The sequence below is a fragment of the Vespula vulgaris genome, chromosome 1, assembly GCF_905475345.1.
Source record: "Vespula vulgaris chromosome 1, iyVesVulg1.1, whole genome shotgun sequence".
Taxonomy (NCBI): domain Eukaryota; kingdom Metazoa; phylum Arthropoda; class Insecta; order Hymenoptera; family Vespidae; genus Vespula; species Vespula vulgaris.
In genome coordinates, this window is record NC_066586.1 from 18,998,479 (window position 1) to 19,019,916 (window position 21,438).

A 21,438-nucleotide genomic window follows, 5' to 3' on the forward strand; every position below is an offset into this window, starting at 1 on the left:
TTACCATCGTTGGTGGAAATGGAACATCATATAATACGTACGATCGCTAGAACTATACATACATACATATATATATATATGTTTATATGTATGTATGTGTTTATGTATGTACGTACAGTAGATATATGACGTAAAAGGAGAATTTAATGCGACAATTCTTGCGAATGTTTTCCGGTAACGCTCGATATACTTTTCAATAAAGAGTGGGAGTTCAATGCGATTTTATTTTTAAACAGCTATACGTTTCTTACAAATATATATATATATATATATCAAATAATGAATGCACCGACGATGGAATGTCAGATTATTTATGTGTGCACGTAACAACGTCCGATCGGCGAGTTACGTGCATTAAAATCATGAAATGTCGTTGAAACTTTTCCACCAAATCGTCTCCGAAACCAATGGTCGTTCATTTATCGTAAGAAATAAAACATTATGACATACGATATGTATATATGTATGTATGAGAAGCTTCTATATAAAAAAAACATAAACGACAAAAAAAAATAAGAAGAAAATGAAGGTACTAACTTGAATGTTTTCACGACGAACAATGTATTTTTTATCCTTGAAAAAAATTTCCTTTTTCGAAAGGAGACAGAAAGAGTTTTCAAGTCGACGATTACGATGTCCTCACAAGCTTCTCTATCAATTCTTCTCGTAATCATTTTTGGCAATAATTTTTTCTTTTTCAAAACGGTACCTACAAAATCGAATAAACGTTTTAATTATCCATTGTAACTGTCGTATTTCGATCAAAAAAAAAAAAAAAGAAAGAAAAAAACAAGTTGTTTGTCGATATTAAAAAATTGATTGAAAAATATCTAAGTTAAATTGGTATATTCGTATAGCATGGATTAGTATTCGAATGATATTATTCCTCGCTTATCTAACTATGATATAACCAATCGAGAAAAAATCTGATTATCTTTTCTTCCTCTTTTTTTTTCTTCTTCTATAGTCAGCTACGTTGATACGTAAAGTAAGTATGTATGTGTACTCAACCCGAACGAAGCTGATACCGATCAAACCAATCTCCAATAGAAAAAATGTTCAATAGAAATCTATATATGTTACGAGACCGAGAGTTTATTATCTCCCCGAAGCTATTTTGGCGTGGAATGCATAAAAACGAACAGCCTTTGTCGAGAATACGAATTTGTATAAACCCAATAGCTTTTTTTCGTGAGATCTTATAATCCGAAAAGAGGATCGATTTATAAAGTTTCTCATCTCTCCCCTTTGAATACTTTCGTTCCCGGGTGAATAGCCTTTTCTACAATGTAACCGAGAGAAGGCCAAATTTTTTTTGAATAATTTCGAACGTCGAAAATATTTTTCAGATTCGCATTCCATTAAAAATTTTCATTCCGTCGGAGTAAACTGTATTTTCCCATTTCCATGAGTGCCTTCCTATCACGTAAATTCGTTTTGATATAACCCGATGGAAAATACAAAAAATATACTGACCCGACACAACGCTTGAACATTTTTCCTGGCGTGTTGAATTATCATTAAAATTTTGAGTAAGAGACAATTTGTGCTAACCCTCGTCATCGTCGTCATCGTCGTCATTATTTATTATTTATTATTATTATTATTATTATTATTATGCGTAGAAAAAATATTCGTTCTTATCAACGAAGCACTCCATCGAGAATTAATAATCGACGATCTCTCGTTTTATTCAATAACATTAAGATAGATACATATATCCAATATTACAGATAATCTTCGAGAAAGAAAAATCGTCATAATAAGAAAATAGAAAATTACTCAAACGAAAAATATATTTTCCTTAGGTCGATCGATAGTTCAATGTCGAATTCGTAAGAATTATCCACGTCGATAGACGGAACGTAAAACCATATACCTTATCGAGTATATTTTTCTGTTATCATTATTTCTTCCATATCTCTTTCGTCTAATGATAATCTTGTATCATCCAGTTGGAAAACAATAGCGAATACTCGATATTAAAAAACATAATACGAGTTTTTCACTAGTTTATATAATAGCTTATATAATAGTTTATATAAAATTCGTTTTTTCACATTTAATTGATAACAATTTATATCGCGTGTCTCTTTCGCATTGCGATAACGAGAATAATGAACGATGCCGAACGTAGATGAGACAGATACGAAGTAACGTAACGATCTTCTCGATTTAAGACATCCACGATTTGATATTTCATCGAGAGGAATTTAATCAGCTGAAACGAATTATCATTTATTCCAACGTTATTCAGTATATTAATTGCTTACGATCGATACTAATCATCGGGCAAACGATGCGTGCCAATCGATAAATTCTTTGTTGTAACGCTACCAACCGACCCTGCATTATGCAAATCCTAGAGCCTATTCGCGAATTACACGCGCTATTAATCGCAAGTAATTAGGATCCAGCTTCGTTAAGCATTACACTTTGATCGATCGTTCGGCCATATTCCCGAGAGATTAACTCGAGTGATCATTGAAAGTATCAACGGATTCGAACGTACAATGATATTTCTAAATGTGTATACCTTCTGTGGTTCGATTTTACAAAAGATCAGAGTCCGATTCGACGATAAAAATATTCGTATAACCACCCCCTGATAACGATTAATTATTTATTTATTCATCGTTCATTATTAGTCGACTACGGAACCGTTTTTACCAATGGAATTTGAGATTTATCGATTACATACGTTCATTAATTTTATTGTGAAAATAAAAATTGATACGAATAAACACGATGAATAATAAAACAAAAAGACGATTATATTTTTAAAACGATAGTGATGTATAAGAGGAGAGAAAGAAACAGAAAAAAGGGTTACGTGAATACGTTCAACATTTTTTTTTTTCTTTTTTTTTTTCTTTTTCTTCTTTTTCTTCCCCTTCATTTTCGACGTATCATGATATGCACACAAGGTTCGCAAGGGAGAACGTCGAAGCGATCGATATCTCGCATAATTATCAGGGATGCGTGAGACCAAAAGAAACCCTTTTATTTTCCCTCGCGTATTATCTCTGCTATTTGCTATTGACTGACGTGAAAAACTCGTCCGAATGTTTTATCGATCTATCGAGACTTGCGCACTCGACGATCGAAAGACCTCATTTTTCTTCGAAAAATCGTAACGATCGTTACTGCTTTTCGTTATTACAAATATGTTCTGGTATCTCAAATATTAACGTGAATACACTAACCCGAGAAGAAAATACAGAATATTTTTCCTCTGGTTATACTTACTACTACTACTACTACTACTACTACTCTCTACTACTACTACTACTACTACTACTCTCTACTACTACTACTACTACTACTCTCTACTACTACTACTACTACTACTACTATTATTATTATTATTATTATTATTATTATTATTATTATTGTTATTGTTGTTGTTGTATACAGTATTTTTTCTGTTATTTATAAAATACGTACCTATTATACTTAAATGAAACAAAGCAAATAATTCATGTTTTATATTAGGTGAATCTACATTTTTTATATAGGAAAATAATCAGAAAAAAATAATATATGTGTGGATATATATATATCTATTTATGTTTTATAAATTATATTTCATACTACCCCTAACGTTCTTTCCTTTAATACCCCTTCTCTTCGAAAACTTTCGATTGTCGAAACGAACATAGTACCATGGCGTAGGAGAGTGAGCATTTAATCGACTGAAACAAATTTCTTTATTTTTTTTTTACTTTTAATATTTACAAAGAAAATATATATCATAATTTTTCTTTTTATCATAATACCTTTTTACTTCCTTAGTAATACTCACGATTAGAAAAAACTCATTCGTAATAACGAACAAACCTCCTATCGATAGATAAGAAGGCTTTATACTATTCATCATTATTATAATAAATAATTTTTGCACTTTCACAGAAGCTAAATACCATGGCGTCGTTATTCTAAAAATTAATATTACGATAAATATTTACAAGTAGTATAGAAGCAAAAGGGACGATATACTCACACGCTTTTAAAAACGTCGTTGCTATAATCTATAACTTTTTGACTGAGAAAAGTGATAACGAAAATTGTAAATAATTGGATGATCATCAGCGTTATCAATTTTTCATCGATTATATTTATCTATATGAAAAATAAATAAATAATGAAAGAAAAAGTGAAGAACGTTATCCGAAGATAATATCAGATATTTAATTTTTGTATTTTTTCTTACATTTTATATTTCTTTTTCCTTCGGATACGTATTCAATTACTCACCTGTGAAATTTGAAAGGTAATCGTGATAAACCACAATGTATATGTGAAAAAATTCGATTTAGCGAAGAGTGAATTTATTTGATCGACGAAGCTACAAACAATACATTATCTCCCTTTTCTCTCTTTATATTCTCTGAGGATTTTTTGTTTCTTTTTTTTTCTTTTTCTTTTTTGTCTCTTTCCCCCTATTCTATTCTAATTTGATCATTTCTGTAAGAAAACTCATACTAACTCTAACGCTCTCTTGTGACACTCGATGGCACGTATTATTCTCGCATACGCTTTGTTCTCCTGGTAGATATCGTCTAGTCTGCCTGGTTGTTCCTCCAGTGAGTGCCTCATTACGTATCTATGCGAGGCAAGAGGGAATTGTCAAGCTGTTAGTAAATTAACAGGTTTGGAAGCACTAACCCAGTAAGGACGAACATCGAGCAAGCGTGTTGTACGCATACTATTAACAATCCAAATGTACTTGCTATTGTTATCCCTATAGCGATCATAGTCAGATAATAGACAAATATAATCTTTAGAATACATTTTTCTCGACCTGAGAAATATTTTAATATCGGAGCAAATTTCATTTGACGAGTTTTGTTCAATGGATCGATCACGTCTAATACAAGCGGATACATTGAACTAGGTAGAGTTAATCCAATGTGTATATACATGATCACTGTTACATAAAAGTATCATTTATTATTTTCTTTTTCATCTTTTCTTTTTTTTTTTTTAAGTAAAAATATTCTTTCATCTGTTTAAGTTCTAATCATTCTCTTACGTAATATAACGATCGTAACGTTACGAGTTTTAGCAGCAAATTTTCGCAAAATTTCGTATTCCTCTTGATTCTCAACTTTACGCCATTCATATTTTATACTTTCGAAAAGCTTTATCTATATGATAATACAAATTGACATTGTAAGTTGTAATTTCTCGATATGAAATTTTCTAACATAATATTGATTTAATTAACGAACATACCTGATCGACGCGTTTACGAAAGAAAATTCCAAAGTAAAAGATATTTACTATCGTGCAGCTTGTAACGTACATTATATTCTCGATCATTAGATCCATATCTGTACCCGATATTATCAATCTCATAACCTAAAGATCGACTATTAACGTTTCAATCATCTACAATATATTTTCAAAGGGATGAATTATTTTACCTCGATTATAATGGCACATATGATGCCTAGTTGAATGAAAAATGTACGAAGAAACGTTTTCCGTCGATCCATGTAAGGCCAAAGTCCTATCAACGATAATAAAGAACGATTGATCGTATAAAATCCTTTCTCGAATACGCTCATATTTGTGGCTGGAGCAAGACTATCGTCTGTTTCGATAAATTTATAATATTTTTGTTTCTTTTTCTTTTTCTTTTTCTTTTCTTTTCTTGACACCCTTGACAAGTTATTACGATGTATTAGTTATGGCGAAAGTAATCGATAATAATTACGGATAATAACGCAACAGCATATGCCCTTGTCTGATAGTATGTAAAAATAAAAAAGAAAGAAAGAAACGCTTACATACATATTTATATATATATATACACACACACACACATACATACATACGCATATATATACACACACATATTGCGTGCATCCACATGTACAAACATTTCAAAGAAATATGCGATGGCGAATGATATCGATCTTATCCGACATCGAAGTCATTCCTTACATATAATTATCGAAATTGTCTCGCATGAAATTTCTTTCCCTCCTTCCTACTATCGGCTATACTTTATCTTTATTTTCTCGATCGAAAGAGACATGCGCGGTTTCACGTCGACGCGACAGAGAATAGCGTCATTTCTTTACCGTTCGTCCTCGTGACATGTCGTTTCAATATTTTACCCCTTATATTGCAAGTTCCTCCGTGAGGATCCTCGTCCCGTTGAAAGGTGCTCAAATTAATCCCAAGTTTTACGTCGTTCTAACGGTAAAATTAATTTTAATACTTCAGATAGTACTCTCTTTCTCTCTCTCTCTCTCTCTCTCTCTCTCTTTCTCTCTCTCTTTCTCTATCTCTGTCTCTATTTATATCTCTTCAAAAAACGTGTCTCGTTCGATCGAAGTGTGTTAAAAGGTAATCAATGAATTGTTACTATGTACATATATATATACACGCACATACATACACATTTGTGTAAAATAAAAAAAGAATTACAAGCATAAACAAACGACAATTAAAAAAGAATATATATATATATATACGTGTATATAGAGGGAGTAACGAAGGGAAGATTCATTATTTTTTTATTTTACGTTTGAGCTCGACATATGAATGAAATCTTTATAATCCGAGTTAATCCATTTACAATCTCGAAAGCATCGGTTCACGTTAATCAGGATGTAATTAAATTGTATATCGATATCGGATATCGGAAATCGGCTTTACTTCTGCCGACCCTTCCCGATTGTCATCCAGTTTGTGAATAATGAAGCACAATTATTTCGATATCGTGCAATAATACACGATCGGATATATGTATGTACGTCAGTTTAATTCCTCGTACGTCGATATACGATGTAAGTTGTTTCAATATCTATGATATACGATAAGTGTAATTTTTTTTTTTTTCATTTTTCTTTGTTAAGTTCGTTTTATTTATTTTTCTTTTTCTTTTTCTTTTTCTTTTTCTTCTTTCGTTTTTACTTCGTCGTCGAAATAATTTCATCTAAATTTGGACGCCGTTTGTTTCTATTACAGCACGCGAGAAATACACTTATTCATCTAAACGCATATGGGTACTTACATACATACGCGTTACGGTTATATACGTGTACACACGTATCCCTTCGAATGTCATAAATAGTTCCGCGAGATGTGCACTTGGATCTCGTTAATCTGCACTCACCTTGACTGCATCTCTTGGCACGACTGCATCTCTCTGGCAATATCACGCAATATTTACTACCGAACAAGTCAAATCGTGTGATCCGTTTATCTTGTAAAAGCAGTGCACAAAAGACGTTGGTTAAATAATATCCTATAGAAAATTTTTCATCCATTCCCATTCCCATCGTCATCTCGTTTTTATAACTTCTATTTTTGTTCTTTTTAATTATTTTTTTTTTTTACATTGATTCGAAATCGAACAAAAAATATATATATATCTTTTTTTTTTTACATTGATTCGAAATTAAACAAAAAATATATATACATGTAGGCGTGTATGTGTATATGTGTGTGTGTGTGTGTGTGTTTGCGTAAAAGAAGAAAAAAGAGAAAAAAAGAGGAGAATAATTTTCATCGTCAGCCTTTAAATAATTATTCCCATCGTATTATAACGTTTGGCATCGAGCCTTAAAATTTTCATCATTCGACCTTTCGTTGATCCATTTTCGTACAATTATTTCATTCTATTATATAGATTAGCTCGAAGAAAACACGTGGAAGGGATAGAGAGGGAAAGGAATAATATCAACGAATGCACAAGCTATCTATGAGTTGGAGCATAACGTTAGGTCGAACGATGTACCTAGCTAAGCCCGTTTCTAATGTAAGACGATTACTCGGAGGAATGCGTTTAATGGTCACGCCCATGTCGTTCGCTGCATTTCATCCGACTTGATCCTCGAACTCGAGTTACTTGGGTAAATGCAATTCGTTTAGCAAGAATTAACCAACTTCGAACTACTCGATAATAAGGATTCCTAATACGAAGATGGTTATTATCAAAGCAGATTAGAGATTGATCAAATGTAATCCATTTCGTTAAACTTTGATTAAAATGGATGGTATTGATCGAACTTTGATTTTTCATCGATTTTATTCGCAAAAACGTTCGACGATACATCGATCGATATAATTCTTATGTAAACCTATGTTATTCGATTAAATACAATTTGTAGTACGGATAAACGATAGAAGAGATAATATCCTTGAAACTATCCGATGCATTTCAATTACCTCGAAGAAGTATAGCGTAGGTAAACTATATCTTTTAGTTTTAATTTCCTTGAGACAATGCTCCGGAGTGTACATATTACTCCGGTTGACTCGGATTACGTACGTCGTACGTTCGTTGTTAATAATGCTAGAGGATCGTTGTTTCCTTGACTAACACTTTCTACAACGACGGACTGTATAAAGCTACTTTACAAAACTGTCTCTATTGTTTCATAAAACGTGTATCGCGAGCGATGTTAAATGTTACTTCTTATAAGTAATATAGTTTAGAAAAAAGAATTTACAAAATTATGAAAAATTAATTGGTAAAAAAAAAATTAATACTCGTAGAAGAAAAACATTTTATATAACAATTTTCTGAAAGATATCTTCTCTGCAATAACGATTAGGTAATAGGAATATTGGTGTGAGAGAATACATATACGTACGTACGTATGTGTGTACGTTCGAGAAATATAACGAAATTTTATCGGCAATGTAATGCAGCCACCGGATTTTACGACATAGAAGGATCACGATGGCCAAGAGGAGAGAAATGTTGGAGAGTTCGCCATCGTAAACAGCAGAAGATTTCTTGAAGAGGATCTTCGAGGGATCACGAGAGAAGGTTTCCTTCGATGCTTCTCGCTTTTACCATGTTTCTCTCGTTTATTCGATGCATCTCGCTTTCCGATGGTTCGTCTCCTCTCTCCTTCCTCCTTCCTCCTTCCTCCTTTCTCGTCCCACTCCAACCTAAGAACTCTCTAATCGTTTTATCGAGCTTTCGTACTTTGCGAGCTTACCTCCGTGTGAAATATGGAAGACTGGGGAGACAGGGAGTTAAAAGCTAACTTTAACGCCAACTACGACGATTCGATAATCTCTCGATACTTTTCGATCGTTTTGATATATCGAACGATCTTATATCTTTGGATATATATATATATTATTATTATATTATATTATTATATATATTGTATATATTATCTATATAAATATATATATTTTAATATAAATACATACATATATAAGTATATGTATATGTATATATATATGTGTGTGTGTATATTTTTAAAAAATTTCATTCACTTGATTTCTATTGATCCTACGCATAACATTATCGAATAATATAATATAATACAATGGAGGAAGATTAGAAAGATTTTAAAGGATTAGACGGAAGTGTTCAATGAATATTCAAAAAAATATTATGTTAATGTTAATTTGTTTCTTGTTAAATAATATTCGATCGATTCGTTATAAAAACAAAAATGTTCGATTTAACGTTCTTTATTGGCTTCTCTAAGAAGCGTTTCCAATGGCAACCGGAGCTCTAGCCCGAGATCGAGGCTAATTATTTTCAAGGTCAGCGGAGCCTGAAATTCGTTGTACTTTGCCGCGAAACGAATCTATCTTTACCCGGCCGTTGGATGGCATGTTCCGACAAAGGCCGACGAATATAGACCGACCGTTTCTCGAGATGTTAATTTGAACACACGACCGTAGAGAGTTCCCATTCTATAATACTTGGACCAAGAGCAAAATTCGAAACTGTTACGGGAGAATCATGGAGCTTCTACAATCGCGATAAAAAGATATTACATTTTCTCTTTCTTTTTCTTTTCCTTCTTTTTTTTTTTTCTTTACATTTTTTCTCTTTCATTTCTTTTAACAAAGTTCATTCGAACAAAACCAATGAATACGAGTCGTATACACGAATAAAATTGGACGAAGCGGTGGGAGAATATTAGAATCAACCTTGAAGGAACCTGTACAGACGGATGTTACGTAAGCAAACTGAAAGTCAAGTCTCTGTACGATCTCTTAAAAAGAACTCTTGAAAAACGAGGAAATGAAAGTATGTAACAGCGTCTTTCTTCCTTCGGCTAATCTCTTTCAATCCCTTGATCGAAGTTAAAGCGATAGAGAGATATAGATTGATAAATAGATAGATAGACAGACAGACAGACAGACAGACAGACAAATCAGATAGATAGATAGATAGATAGATAGATAGATAGATAGATAGAGAAAGAGAGCTAGTTATTTCAGCCACTCGAAATATGCCGGGTCGGTGTGTTCGTTTCGTAGACGCGTGCCGCGAATGTATTTTCACAGTCAGTTGGAAATAGCCGTCGACCGATCTAATATTATAATAGCGATGACTGTGGTGGTGGGTTTATAGAACGATGCTTGAGTCTTCTTCCCTTGGAGAAGAACAAGAACAAGAAGAATAAGAACAAGAAAACGAAAACGAAGTAAACGACGACGAAGAAGAAGAAGAAGAAGAAGAAGAAGATTAGAAACGCACGCGCGTGCCTTCTAGCGAGTTGCTGGTCGTGCTTGTAACGCTCCGCTAGTGCAAAGCGACAACGAAAGCGTCTAACGTTACTTCTTCTTCTTCTTCTTCTTCTTCTTCTTCTTCGTTGTCGTTGTCATTGTAGTCGTAGTTGTCGTTTCGTCGTCGTTCTTACGGAAGACTTTTGCCGTGACAGAAAAGACCTTCCTATCTCTCTCTCTCTTTCTCTCTCTCTCTCTCTCTCTCTCTCTCTCTCTCTCTCTCTCTCTCTCGCTCTCCATCTGGTCGCTTTTCGTCGAGCACAGTTTCATCTTTTCCTGCCAACAGAATGGCTCGTGACCGGTGCGCGGCTCCTCCTTCGAATCTGACGAAAATTTGACGTTAACTTGCTTAAACCTCGAAACGTTTCATTTCGCGAAACGTTAAATTTTATATTAAAAGATACGTGTATTAAACGAATGAAAATAGAAGAAATTTCGTTAATATAAATTCAATAATATTTTGCCAGTTTTATGGCGAGACCCCACGTGGTGGTGTAACAATAAATGAAAGGGTATTAGTGGATAATGGTCTTCGTTTTTAATGGGGAATGACGGGGATTCGTATTAGTATCGAATGGAGGGGCAACGGAGAGCGAGCGATCATTCCAATAACGTGGGCTCGTAAATTCCACGAAGTAAAAAAATAACCGTGTGTCGTTTATAAATCGAACAAAAACGTTGCGTTGCGTTTGAAACGAGAAAGAATAAAAATAGAAAAAAGAAGAAGTAGGAAGAATATAGGAAAAACTAGAAAAAAAAGAAGAAGAAAATCAAACATATATATATATATTCGTGATATTTCATGGAAGATGTGCATTTGTATATTTTTATATGTCTACTGATGTACTTCCTGTTAAATATCGTGAAAACACTTGTTATCATTTGGTTGAAATCGTAAAGAAAAAGAAGAAGAAGAAGAAGAAGAAGAAAAGGAGGAGAAGACGAAGGGAAAAAACGAAGGAATTTTTATGAATTTCTGTGCGTTCAAGATCGTAAGATCGAATTACGATAGATACTTTCGTATTCGTTTGATAAGATCTTTTTAGTGTACTAACGTAAGTGTCCTTCTCTATGGTGAATAATAGTTTTATTGGCCGTCGTACCCTTCCGATCGAGATCGGAACGCATCGGTTAGAAATAATTTCGCCTCGTTGAACGAAAGTGCCACTACGACGGGCGTTGTTCGTGCTCGTGCATCGTTAGTCTCGCCGTCGTCCATTTGCAGTCTTCACAACGATGCAATTGTGACCCTACTTCACCTCCTCTTCCAACATCGTAACTATCGGGGGACGTCATGGCCAACAGGTTTCGTAAAATGGTAATTCGATACGATTCGATTGAATAATTCAAAAATCGTTTCTTTTTTTCTCTTCTTTTTTTTTAACATTTAAATATTATCGACCAATGAATTATTTAAAAAAAAATTATATATATATATATGTATATATTGAAATTAATCGTCGAAATGAAAAAAATAATTTTGTTTTATCAAGCAACAACAATACGATAGTAACAAACCCGACAGCGTATTAACGCATCGAGAATAATTGCGAGCGTTGAACGCTTCTTCGACAAGGGGTAGGAGAGAAAAGAGAGGAAGGGGAGGGTGTTGGGGGAGGTTGGACCGGGACCCTTCCCACGCGAATTTTCTATAAATATTTCGTTACTCTCGATAAATCAACGGTTGCAAGCTCTCTACGACACGTGCTGCGCCGACGCACGTGTATAATGTAGAGCTTCTTGCGTTCGTAAATAGTCAGAAATATAAACAAAAAAAGGAGGATCGTACGAGTACCTACGAGAAACGTACGACGTTCGCTTAAGGAATCTGCATCGAAACAAAAAGAAGAATTAGAACTATTCAACTCGTTAATAGATCAAATCGAATTATTGAATTCATTGACAAATCAATTTTATAACAAGTCGATATCGACTCGATCAAGTTTCTTATCTTCAGAAATCATGGAACGAACCAAGCGAACTCTCAACGTTTAATGTTTTCCGTTAGGATAAGCAATTCTATCTAGCAGGATCGTAACTAGCTAGGTAGGTAGGAGGGTAGATAGGTAGGTTAACTCATTGTTAAGCTTCCTATGGGGTAAAGGGTTTGATATAGAGTGAACGAAAGAGAAGAGAGAGAGAGAGAGAGAGAGAGAGAGAGAGAAGAGTGTAACTAGTTAATTGATTTTGAGACCTCAAGCAGACTAGATTAGCACGCGTGATACATACCCTCCTTCGACGGTGGTTGTTTATGCGAGATGTCGCTCGTTTAATAACGTTATACCCTATTATAAAGCCACATATAAGGAAGAAGGGTGGTAGAGGAAGAGAAGGAGGAGGAGGAAAAGGAGAGAAACTTGTCCTCTTTTCGAACGCGGTATCGAACAGCTTATTATCGTTACTTCGTCCTCGTAAAGAGAATCTCTCTCCGTTGGAAAGTCTTTAAAAGACTTCTACTACGAAACATTCGCCGGTAATCTTCTTAATAACATTTCGATAACATCTTCCATTCTACAACTTTCTCGTTATTTCATTTGTACCCATCCATAATTCGAGCTCATCGACATTACGATCTGTATGCACTGTTGGGAACTGGAAAAGGGAAAGGGAAATTAAAAAAGATCACAAAGAGAAGATTGAAAAACAGAACAAAATATTATCCATCTCTTTTTTCGACAAAATTCTCTATCGAAACAAATTGAATCGTACCCCGAATGTTTTTATTATTCGTTTATCGAATACGTCCGGTATTTTTGTTTTTCTCTCTATCTCTGTCGTGGAACGACGTTGAAAAAAAAAAAAAAAAGAAAAAAACAGGAAAAAGACAAAAATAAGATAAACATTGTACGTCCTTGCTCGATATAAATACTAATTTGAGTTGTTTGTTTCAGGTAAACGGCGACGATGATTGGGAGTACGAGGAGATCGTTTTGGAAAGAGGTGGGGCAGGTTTGGGCTTTAGTATCGCCGGAGGTACCGACAATCCACACTTTGGTAACGACACGGCAATTTACATCACCAAACTTATACCGGGTGGAGCAGCATCCGCGGACGGACGTCTTCGTGTTAACGATACGATCCTTCAGGTGAATGATGTCTCCGTCGTCGACGTACCGCATGCGGCCGCCGTAGATGCCCTTAAACGTGCCGGCAATACCGTCAAATTGGTACGTTCTTTTTTTGGTATCTGTAAATTTCTTTTTCTATCTTTTTTTCGTTTTTCTTCTTTCTTTCTTTCTTTCTTTTTTTTCTTTTGTCCCTATTTTCTGTGAAATATTTCTATCGCAAGCAGCTCGAGAAATTTCGGGAAATAGTAAATTATGTTATTATATGTTTTATCTATATATTATTATATTGTATATATAAATATGATATATAATATATATATATATAGCGTTTATACGATATCATTGGATACTCATCGAATTTCTTTCTTCAAAATTACGAGTATTCTTTCTTCGTTGTCTCAACAAAAAAAAAAAAAGAAATAAAAAGAAGAAGGGAAAGAAAAAAAGAAAATAAAATTTGAGATAGTAAGCTATGAAACGATACATCCGGTCGACGTTATAACGAACGAGATCTTCGAAAGTTTAGTACGCTTCTTAAGACGAAATGGTAGAAGGAATCTTTGAGAGCAGGTAAACGATCGTCGCTTCAAAACTTTTTAAAGGTGAAAAGAAAAAAAGAAGTGAGAGAAAGAGAGAGAGGATATATTCGGGAAATCCTTATGACAAATAGATATAGGACCCGTGCAAGTTATCTTCCTTCTTCCTCGTTCTCGAAAAGTTGTTGGAAAACTTCTCGATCGTTTTCGTGAAAGAAAGGAAAGAAAAAGGAGAACGTATTTATGGGTGAAGCGATAACGATCTTGTACTACGAACTTTTGTTTATGAAACGTTCAAAAGAAGAAGCATCGTCTCTCGTTAGTAAATAAAAATCGAAACCCATCGATTTATATACGTCGGACTTTTAACGATCGAAATTTTCGAGTAAATTATTTTCACGCTTATTATTAATGTCGTATATTTTGTATTTATATCGTTATCACGAAGAAACGATACAGAGAGAAACGAAGAGAGAGAGGGAGAGGAAAATACTTTCGTATCGTTGTACCTGAATCTGACATCGAACGTGACGTTTAATTACGCGGATAAATTATCGCGGTTCGAGCTTGGGAATAAAAAGCAAAAAGTGAAAAATACAAAAAAAAATTAAATACAAAAAGGAAAGAAACAAAATGAAAGGAGAAAGGACGAAAATAAAAAAAAAATAAAAATAGAGAGAGAGAGAGAGAGAATTACACGTTAATCTCGAGTCCTGAATCGTTTCGACGATCGTCGCGCTTTGTTTCGCGTTCGTGATCGTTCTCGCGATTCGTTTCGGTAACGTCATCGAAAGGAGGAAAGGGTAGAGGAGGAATTCGTGGATGGGAATCGATGGTCGGTGAAAAATAAAATGGAATTTCTGTAATTAATTTTCCTACGTGAACTTTTTTGTTTCCGATAGCGAGAGAAGTTACATGCATATGAACGAAAGCGTAAAAAGAAGAGAAAAAAAAATAAAAAGAAGGGGGAAAAAAAAAGAGAGAAAAAGAAAAAATGAAAAAAAGAATCGAACGATGTCGTTCAAAACGAGAAACGGGGAAAAAAGCACGGTTAACTAAACAATAAAAAGGAAATCGAACGAAAAGGAAAAAAGGAGAAAGGAAAATATATTGTCCTTTCGTTGCAACTCCGTGTAATTGCATGTTCATGACACATTTTATTTTATTTTTCTTGTATATTTTTCTTTCTTTTGTTTCTTCTTTTTTTTTTTTAATTTTTAATTTCTATTTGTTTGTTTTCTCTCGTTGCAGTACGTTCGCCGACGGAGACACACGCAGCTGATCGAAATCGAATTGATCAAAGGCAATAAAGGTCTTGGATTTAGTATCGCTGGTGGTATTGGTAATCAGCATATACCTGGTGACAATGGGATATACGTTACGAAGATCATGGAAGGTGGAGCTGCACAGGTCGATGGTCGTCTCGTTGTTGGAGACAAATTGGTAGCGGTTAGAAACGCCATGGTAAATAGACGCTTTTACTTTTTATTTTTTCTTTTCCCTATAAATTTAATCGTATGCGATGAAACTATAACCGAACTTAGACGTATACGTGGTATATGTAATATAAGTAAGTACATAGATACGATAAAGACAAAGAAGACGTTTCTCGTAAAAATATAAAGGCGATTTCTTTTTCGAAAGAATATTCCAAGAATTTCATATTACGTTCCCCTATAAAAAAGAATATTAGCTGATAAGTACAATACTATAATATCATAGTATCTATGTACTTAGTTAGTTCTGAACGAGTCGGTGCCTTTTAGAAAAATGAAGTCGTGATCATTTTTCATTCTAAAAGGGTAGGGTTACTACTAGCACCACACTTTTCTAAATTTTCGCGATAGAACTACCAATGGAATGGCCGGTTAAGTACAGATGAGAAAAATAGATTAGGGCGGTCCGAAACTCGTGCGAGTAGATAATTGATAGCTCCTTTTCCTCAATGATATATATATATGTATATGTATACATACATACATACATACATATATATATAGAGTTCCTTCTTTCGTTAATTCCCCATCACTAGCACCACCGTCATCTCCATTTTGCCTCGGTAGATGCGAATCTCTCGTCATTTCGAAACTTCCTACGATCTTTCGTTTCAACGTTCCTCTACCTCCTCTTTCTTTCTCTCAGTTTTTCTCTTCAATCTCCTTTTTCTTTTCCCTCGTTTACGGTCTTCACTTCCGAATCGACGAAGAAAAAGCAGCGATTAAAGCGACCAGCTCCACTGTTCCCTTGATTTATGACCATAGGAAAAATGTAAAGCTCGCTTGAAGCGCCGATCTACTACGTTCTTTTCTCTTTCTTTTCTTTTCTTTTTTTTTTTTGTTCATTTTTATTTTCTTATTTTTTTTTCAAATTCAAGTAAACTTATTACATATAACAGGTGATATCGATCGTTCGATATCTACGTCGTCTATGGTATATACATGGGTAACTTTCTTTACGAACTATGAATTACTTCGTACGTTATCGAAGCATCCACGGAATCTTAATTAACCGTTGGTACGTACTCGATCGACGTTCTGTGGCCGTCTCATCGAACGAAAAAGCTAGCAAACGTGCTGTATATATATATATATATATATATATACATATACATATATTATATAGGTATATGTATATATACATATATATACGTGAGAGGTCCAAGTGGTAGATCCCGAAGTCGATTTAACTTTGCGCATGATTACGTGCCACTAAGCTTGCTCCGTGTCCGTGGAAAGTTCGTCAGATGTTCGCGACAGTGTTACCAAAACTTTCCAACCCGTAGCTTTTTCCCATGTGGCACAACAATCGCTCTTCTGTAATTACCTTCGACTAGTCAAAGAAGAAAATGAAGAGAGGAGGGATCCATTCGTCTTTGCTTCTTATCGGATTATATCATATCGCATAATAGCTAGTTATTATTCGAATTAGAAAATATTTTTTATTGTCTCATTTTAACATCTTCTTTATTGTTTAACGCGTTGAATATGATGGAAGATGTAACATCGATGACCGTCCAAATTATTAGAAACACATATATATAATAAACGACATATATATATATAAACGATTTTTTAATACTATCGTTGTTGCTACAGTGATATGAAAACATCGTACTCTGTTCGTAAAATAAATTCGTTAAACACGATTGTACATCTCTGTGATCGATAGCAATGACTCGTTATATTATTACTATGGATCGTAATATCACCTTCAAACTTATTCTTGTAAATATTATTTGTAAATAATATGTATCGCATAATGGCGATTCAGATTGAAGCTGTGAATCAATTATTTAGTATTAGCGTGGCATTCGACGTGATTAACACGTCAGGAATTAGAAAATTTAATAATCCGATAAGAACAACAATACATATATATACATATACATATAGATTGGATATATTTAAGATTATTCTATTGGTTTCAGCAGGGCGACAAGAACCTCGAGAATGTTACACACGAGGAAGCTGTGGCAACATTGAAGGCAACTCAAGACCGTGTAGTACTTTTGGTGGCTAAACCCGAAGGCACCTTACCTCCACCGCCACCGGCTTCGGATCGTTCGGTATCACCGCAACCACGTGAGTATATCTTTGTTCGAGCATTAGAGACCAACTAGATTATTGTTTTAACGTGATATGATAACGAGAGAGAAAGAAAGGGAGACAGAGGAGGGGAGAAAAAAATGTCTAATACATTTTGAACCGACGAGTTAGCTCTATCCCACGATACGATGTTTATCATATTCAACATGGACATTTTAAGATGTCTAACTTTCTTTTCCCTACTCTTTCTCACAAGAAGAAGAAGAAGAAGAAGAAGAAGAAGAAAGCAGAAAAAGATACGAGTATAGCGTTGAAATTTAAATGAGAAGCATAACATCCCAAACGTGTCGCTTCTACTGTGGATAAACAAGGGAAAAAAAAGAGAGAAAGAGAGCAAAAAAAAAAGGAAAAAAGGGAAAGGGATGCGAAGAAATGATAAAAATGAATTTTTGATCCGTGGATATTTTCAGAGAGGGATATATACACCTTCTCTATCTCTCGAGTCTCGTGATCGGACGTAAACGTAACTTATTCATCGTCTTCATAAAGCAGCCTCGTAAACTCTCTCGTCTCGAGTCATCTCGAGCCGAGAATGCGTTTCTTCGACTCCTCCTACTGATCCTTAGTTCAGGACTCGTGACAGAAAGGATGAGTTGGAGTAAGAGGAAGAATAAGACGTTGGAGAAACACCAAAGAAAGAAAGAGAGAGAGAGAGAGAGAGAGAGACAGACAGACAGACAGATAGAGAAAGAGAAAGAGAGAGAGAGAGAGAGAGAAGTGTGGGTTTATCGTGGCTGAATTCAAATTGCTCCTTTAAAACAACGACGTGGAAGTATCAAGACAGAGGAGAAAGGAGGAAGAAGAGAAGGTTAAGGAGGAGGATCGGTGCTCTCGCCTTCGAGCAAGATTATCCGAATATTTGCCTTAATCTTTGTAGAAACGGCCGGAGGACGTGCTAAATTTCATGGATAGAGAAAATGAGGGGGTGGAGGGTGATGAGAAGAAGAGGTCGAGCAAGTCGTTCGCCTCTCCTCGTCTCGTTTTGCGAGACGAAGGTAACGAAAATTTTATCGTCGATGCTCTTGCTTTTTGATGGTTCAATGCTTTCTCTCTTTCTCTGTCTATCTGTCTCTCTCTCTCTCTCTCTCTCTCTCTCTTTCTCTCTTTCTCTCTTTCTCTCTCGTTCGCTCTCTCGCACTTTTTCTTTCACGAGAACGAGCAAACACGTCGAACTTTTTATTATTCCTTCTTTAGCCTGGCGGAACGTTAAAGCGTTGGTGCGTTCTCTCGTATATTGCGAATAAAAAGAGGGATAACAAAAAGCTCCAGTGATGTCTTTCGAGTGGCTCGTTTTTGTCGACTTTAATCGGATACCACAGCGGTTCTACTACTTTTAATTCCCCTTTATATGACAAGTTTTATGAGCGATAGAACACTCGATAAAATCACTCGGGTCTTCTCTTTTCCTTTGGTTTTCGACCTGTGCCCGGCTTTTGGGTCGTATTTATTAACGTAGCGTTAAAGCTTTCTTTTTTTTTTTTCTTTTTTTTTTTTGTATTCACTTTTTGTGACGACAAACTCGTCCGATTGAAAGATTAAAAAAAGACACGATTAAAAGCATTAAAAATTTTTTTTTTAATGTCTTGTTAATCGGATAAGTTGTCTCTCTCTCTCTCTCTCTCTATTCGTCGATTAATCTCTCTTATCTCTGTGATTAATTTATCTTTAACAGGCAAGCAAAATGGAGCAGTGTCAGCGTTGGAGAATAATTCGACGCTACCGTACACGCAAGAATCTCGTCATGCGTCGTCTCTAGCGCTTCACGGCGTCGCGACGCCTCGCGCCGTTTCACAGGAAGACGTCTCTCGGTGAGTCACGCTATGAATTTATTTTCTTAAAGTTAACGATACCGCACATCATTCCTTCGAGATGTATCCTTTATCAAATTGGATGGAATATAAAGATCCTCTTTGCCCTGTTTATTGACACGTTGGTCTAACGTTAATAGATAGCAATTTTGCTCGGTCATCGTCGCTTATGTTCGTTCGTGATGTCTCTGATAAATATGAGTTGTATCTTGCTTATCAGAGCGTATCTTTCTTCCTGTCTCTTTCTCTCTCTCTCTCTCTCTCTCTCTCTCTCTCTCTCTCTCTCTCTCTCTTTCTCTAATGATATCAGAATTTGCACATTAGCTCGTACGAGTAAAAGATAGAGCTAGCTAGTTCATGTTAAAATAGCGCGAGGAGAAGTTAATTATGCAACAACAGAACGTGATCGTAGAAAGACGATAACATTCGGAAACGTTAAAACTGTCATAACATTTTTTTATTATCGGCAACTTGAAAAACATTAAAAGTTAAAGTTGGATCCTGGACGTATCCTGTAGGAATATATCCCCTTTTTCCAGAGATCATAAAATGAAAGTAGAATGTGTGTCGAGAGCTGTGCGAGAGTTAATTTCCAATGTATCGAGAACTTATCGAATCGGTTTGTTCGACAGGGTGGATCGATCGAGAACGCGTTGTGTAATGTACGAAAGGTAGATGTACTACCATTCCATTGGTCTCTTCTATTGACCTACCGATCGATGTTGACCTCGTAGTATCCTCTCTATAAACGTTCTACGAACGAGAGGTATCGCTTTTACGTACATATCCCACGAGTTAGAACCTTTTAGATATGTCCGAGTACCTTTCGTGATTTCTACTTCGTTACGTCGTAATCCGAAAGGAGTACGTATTCACGAAGTTTAGAAATCCATTCATCGAGTATTTCTGAGCAACTCATGAAAGTTTAGAGACGACGAAGACGACGTCGTCGTCGTCGTCGTCGTCGTCGTCGTCGTCTACAGGTTTCTATTAAAGACAAGGAACTACATCTGAGAGCTAGCAGCTGTTGAGAAGATTCGCGAACCACAAATAATGAAATATTCCATTCATAGTAACTCTTAATAGCAAGTTCCGGCGGGATTGGAATAGTCGAAAGTGCAATTAATCCTTCCTTCCATCCTACCATCCTTCCTCTTCATTTCCTACTTCCCACCTTCATCTAGTCGCGTTCAACCGACTATCTACGTTAGTCGTCCCTCTTGAAATCTTTAAAGTTTTGCGACCTTACCTTACCATCCCTTTACCTTTTCAAAGATTCCACCTTCGCCGGAAGGGATTTGGCGAGTTGTACAACGAGAGGGAAACGAGAAAGAGAAAAGTTATAGTCGTAGAAAATGCTTTGAAAGTGGATGGGTAGCCAACTGAAGCTTGAGAGAAGAAAACGATGAGTTATTACGGTACTCGAGCATCAACCTAAATGCAACGCAAAGGAAAAAAAAAAGCAAAGGGAGAAAAAGAAAAAAAAAGAAGTAGAAGAAGAAAAAGAAGTAGGGAAAAAAAAAAGAAAACTTTAATTTCTCCCCCTCGTAAATTAGCCAGAACCATTATTCCCGTCACTGTAATTTACTCCTATACCATCTTCGACCACGTCCTCAGCCCTCCCATGATTCTTACCCCTCTTTTTCCATTCCTTTCCCTCTTCTTTTATACTTTTCTTTTTCTTTTCGGCCGGAGATACGAGCAACCGGTGAAGAAGTTTAAGGGAAAATTAGGGTAATTATTTAGTAGTCTCGTTCTCGTTAAATCTCGTTCGTAACCTCTGGGACATCCTTAAACTAGCCTTAGAATAACCTTTGGACGACGGTCCTTCCGTCCTCCTGAATGTCCTCCTGAAACTCGTAAACTCTCGAGTGATTGCCAGCTCTGATCCTTTCACGCACGGAACTTTACGTGG

At 35.4% G+C, this 21,438-nt stretch overlaps 1 protein-coding gene across 18 annotated transcripts in view; it reads left to right on the plus strand.

The window, feature by feature from the left end:
- Positions 1-21,438, plus strand: part of LOC127070439 (disks large 1 tumor suppressor protein) — a 461,967-nt gene that overhangs the window by 382,226 nt on the left and 58,303 nt on the right. For 17 of the 18 annotated variants that reach the window (XM_051008545.1, XM_051008415.1, XM_051008435.1 and 14 more), the window contains 4 exons: positions 13,398-13,673; positions 15,362-15,574; positions 17,538-17,691; positions 19,388-19,523. In XM_051008545.1, coding sequence (XP_050864502.1) covers positions 13,398-13,673; positions 15,362-15,574; positions 17,538-17,691; positions 19,388-19,523 — 779 coding nt within the window. The remainder of the gene's footprint in view (positions 1-13,397; positions 13,674-15,361; positions 15,575-17,537; positions 17,692-19,387; positions 19,524-21,438) is intronic. The other variant, XM_051008424.1, reaches the window with a different exon arrangement.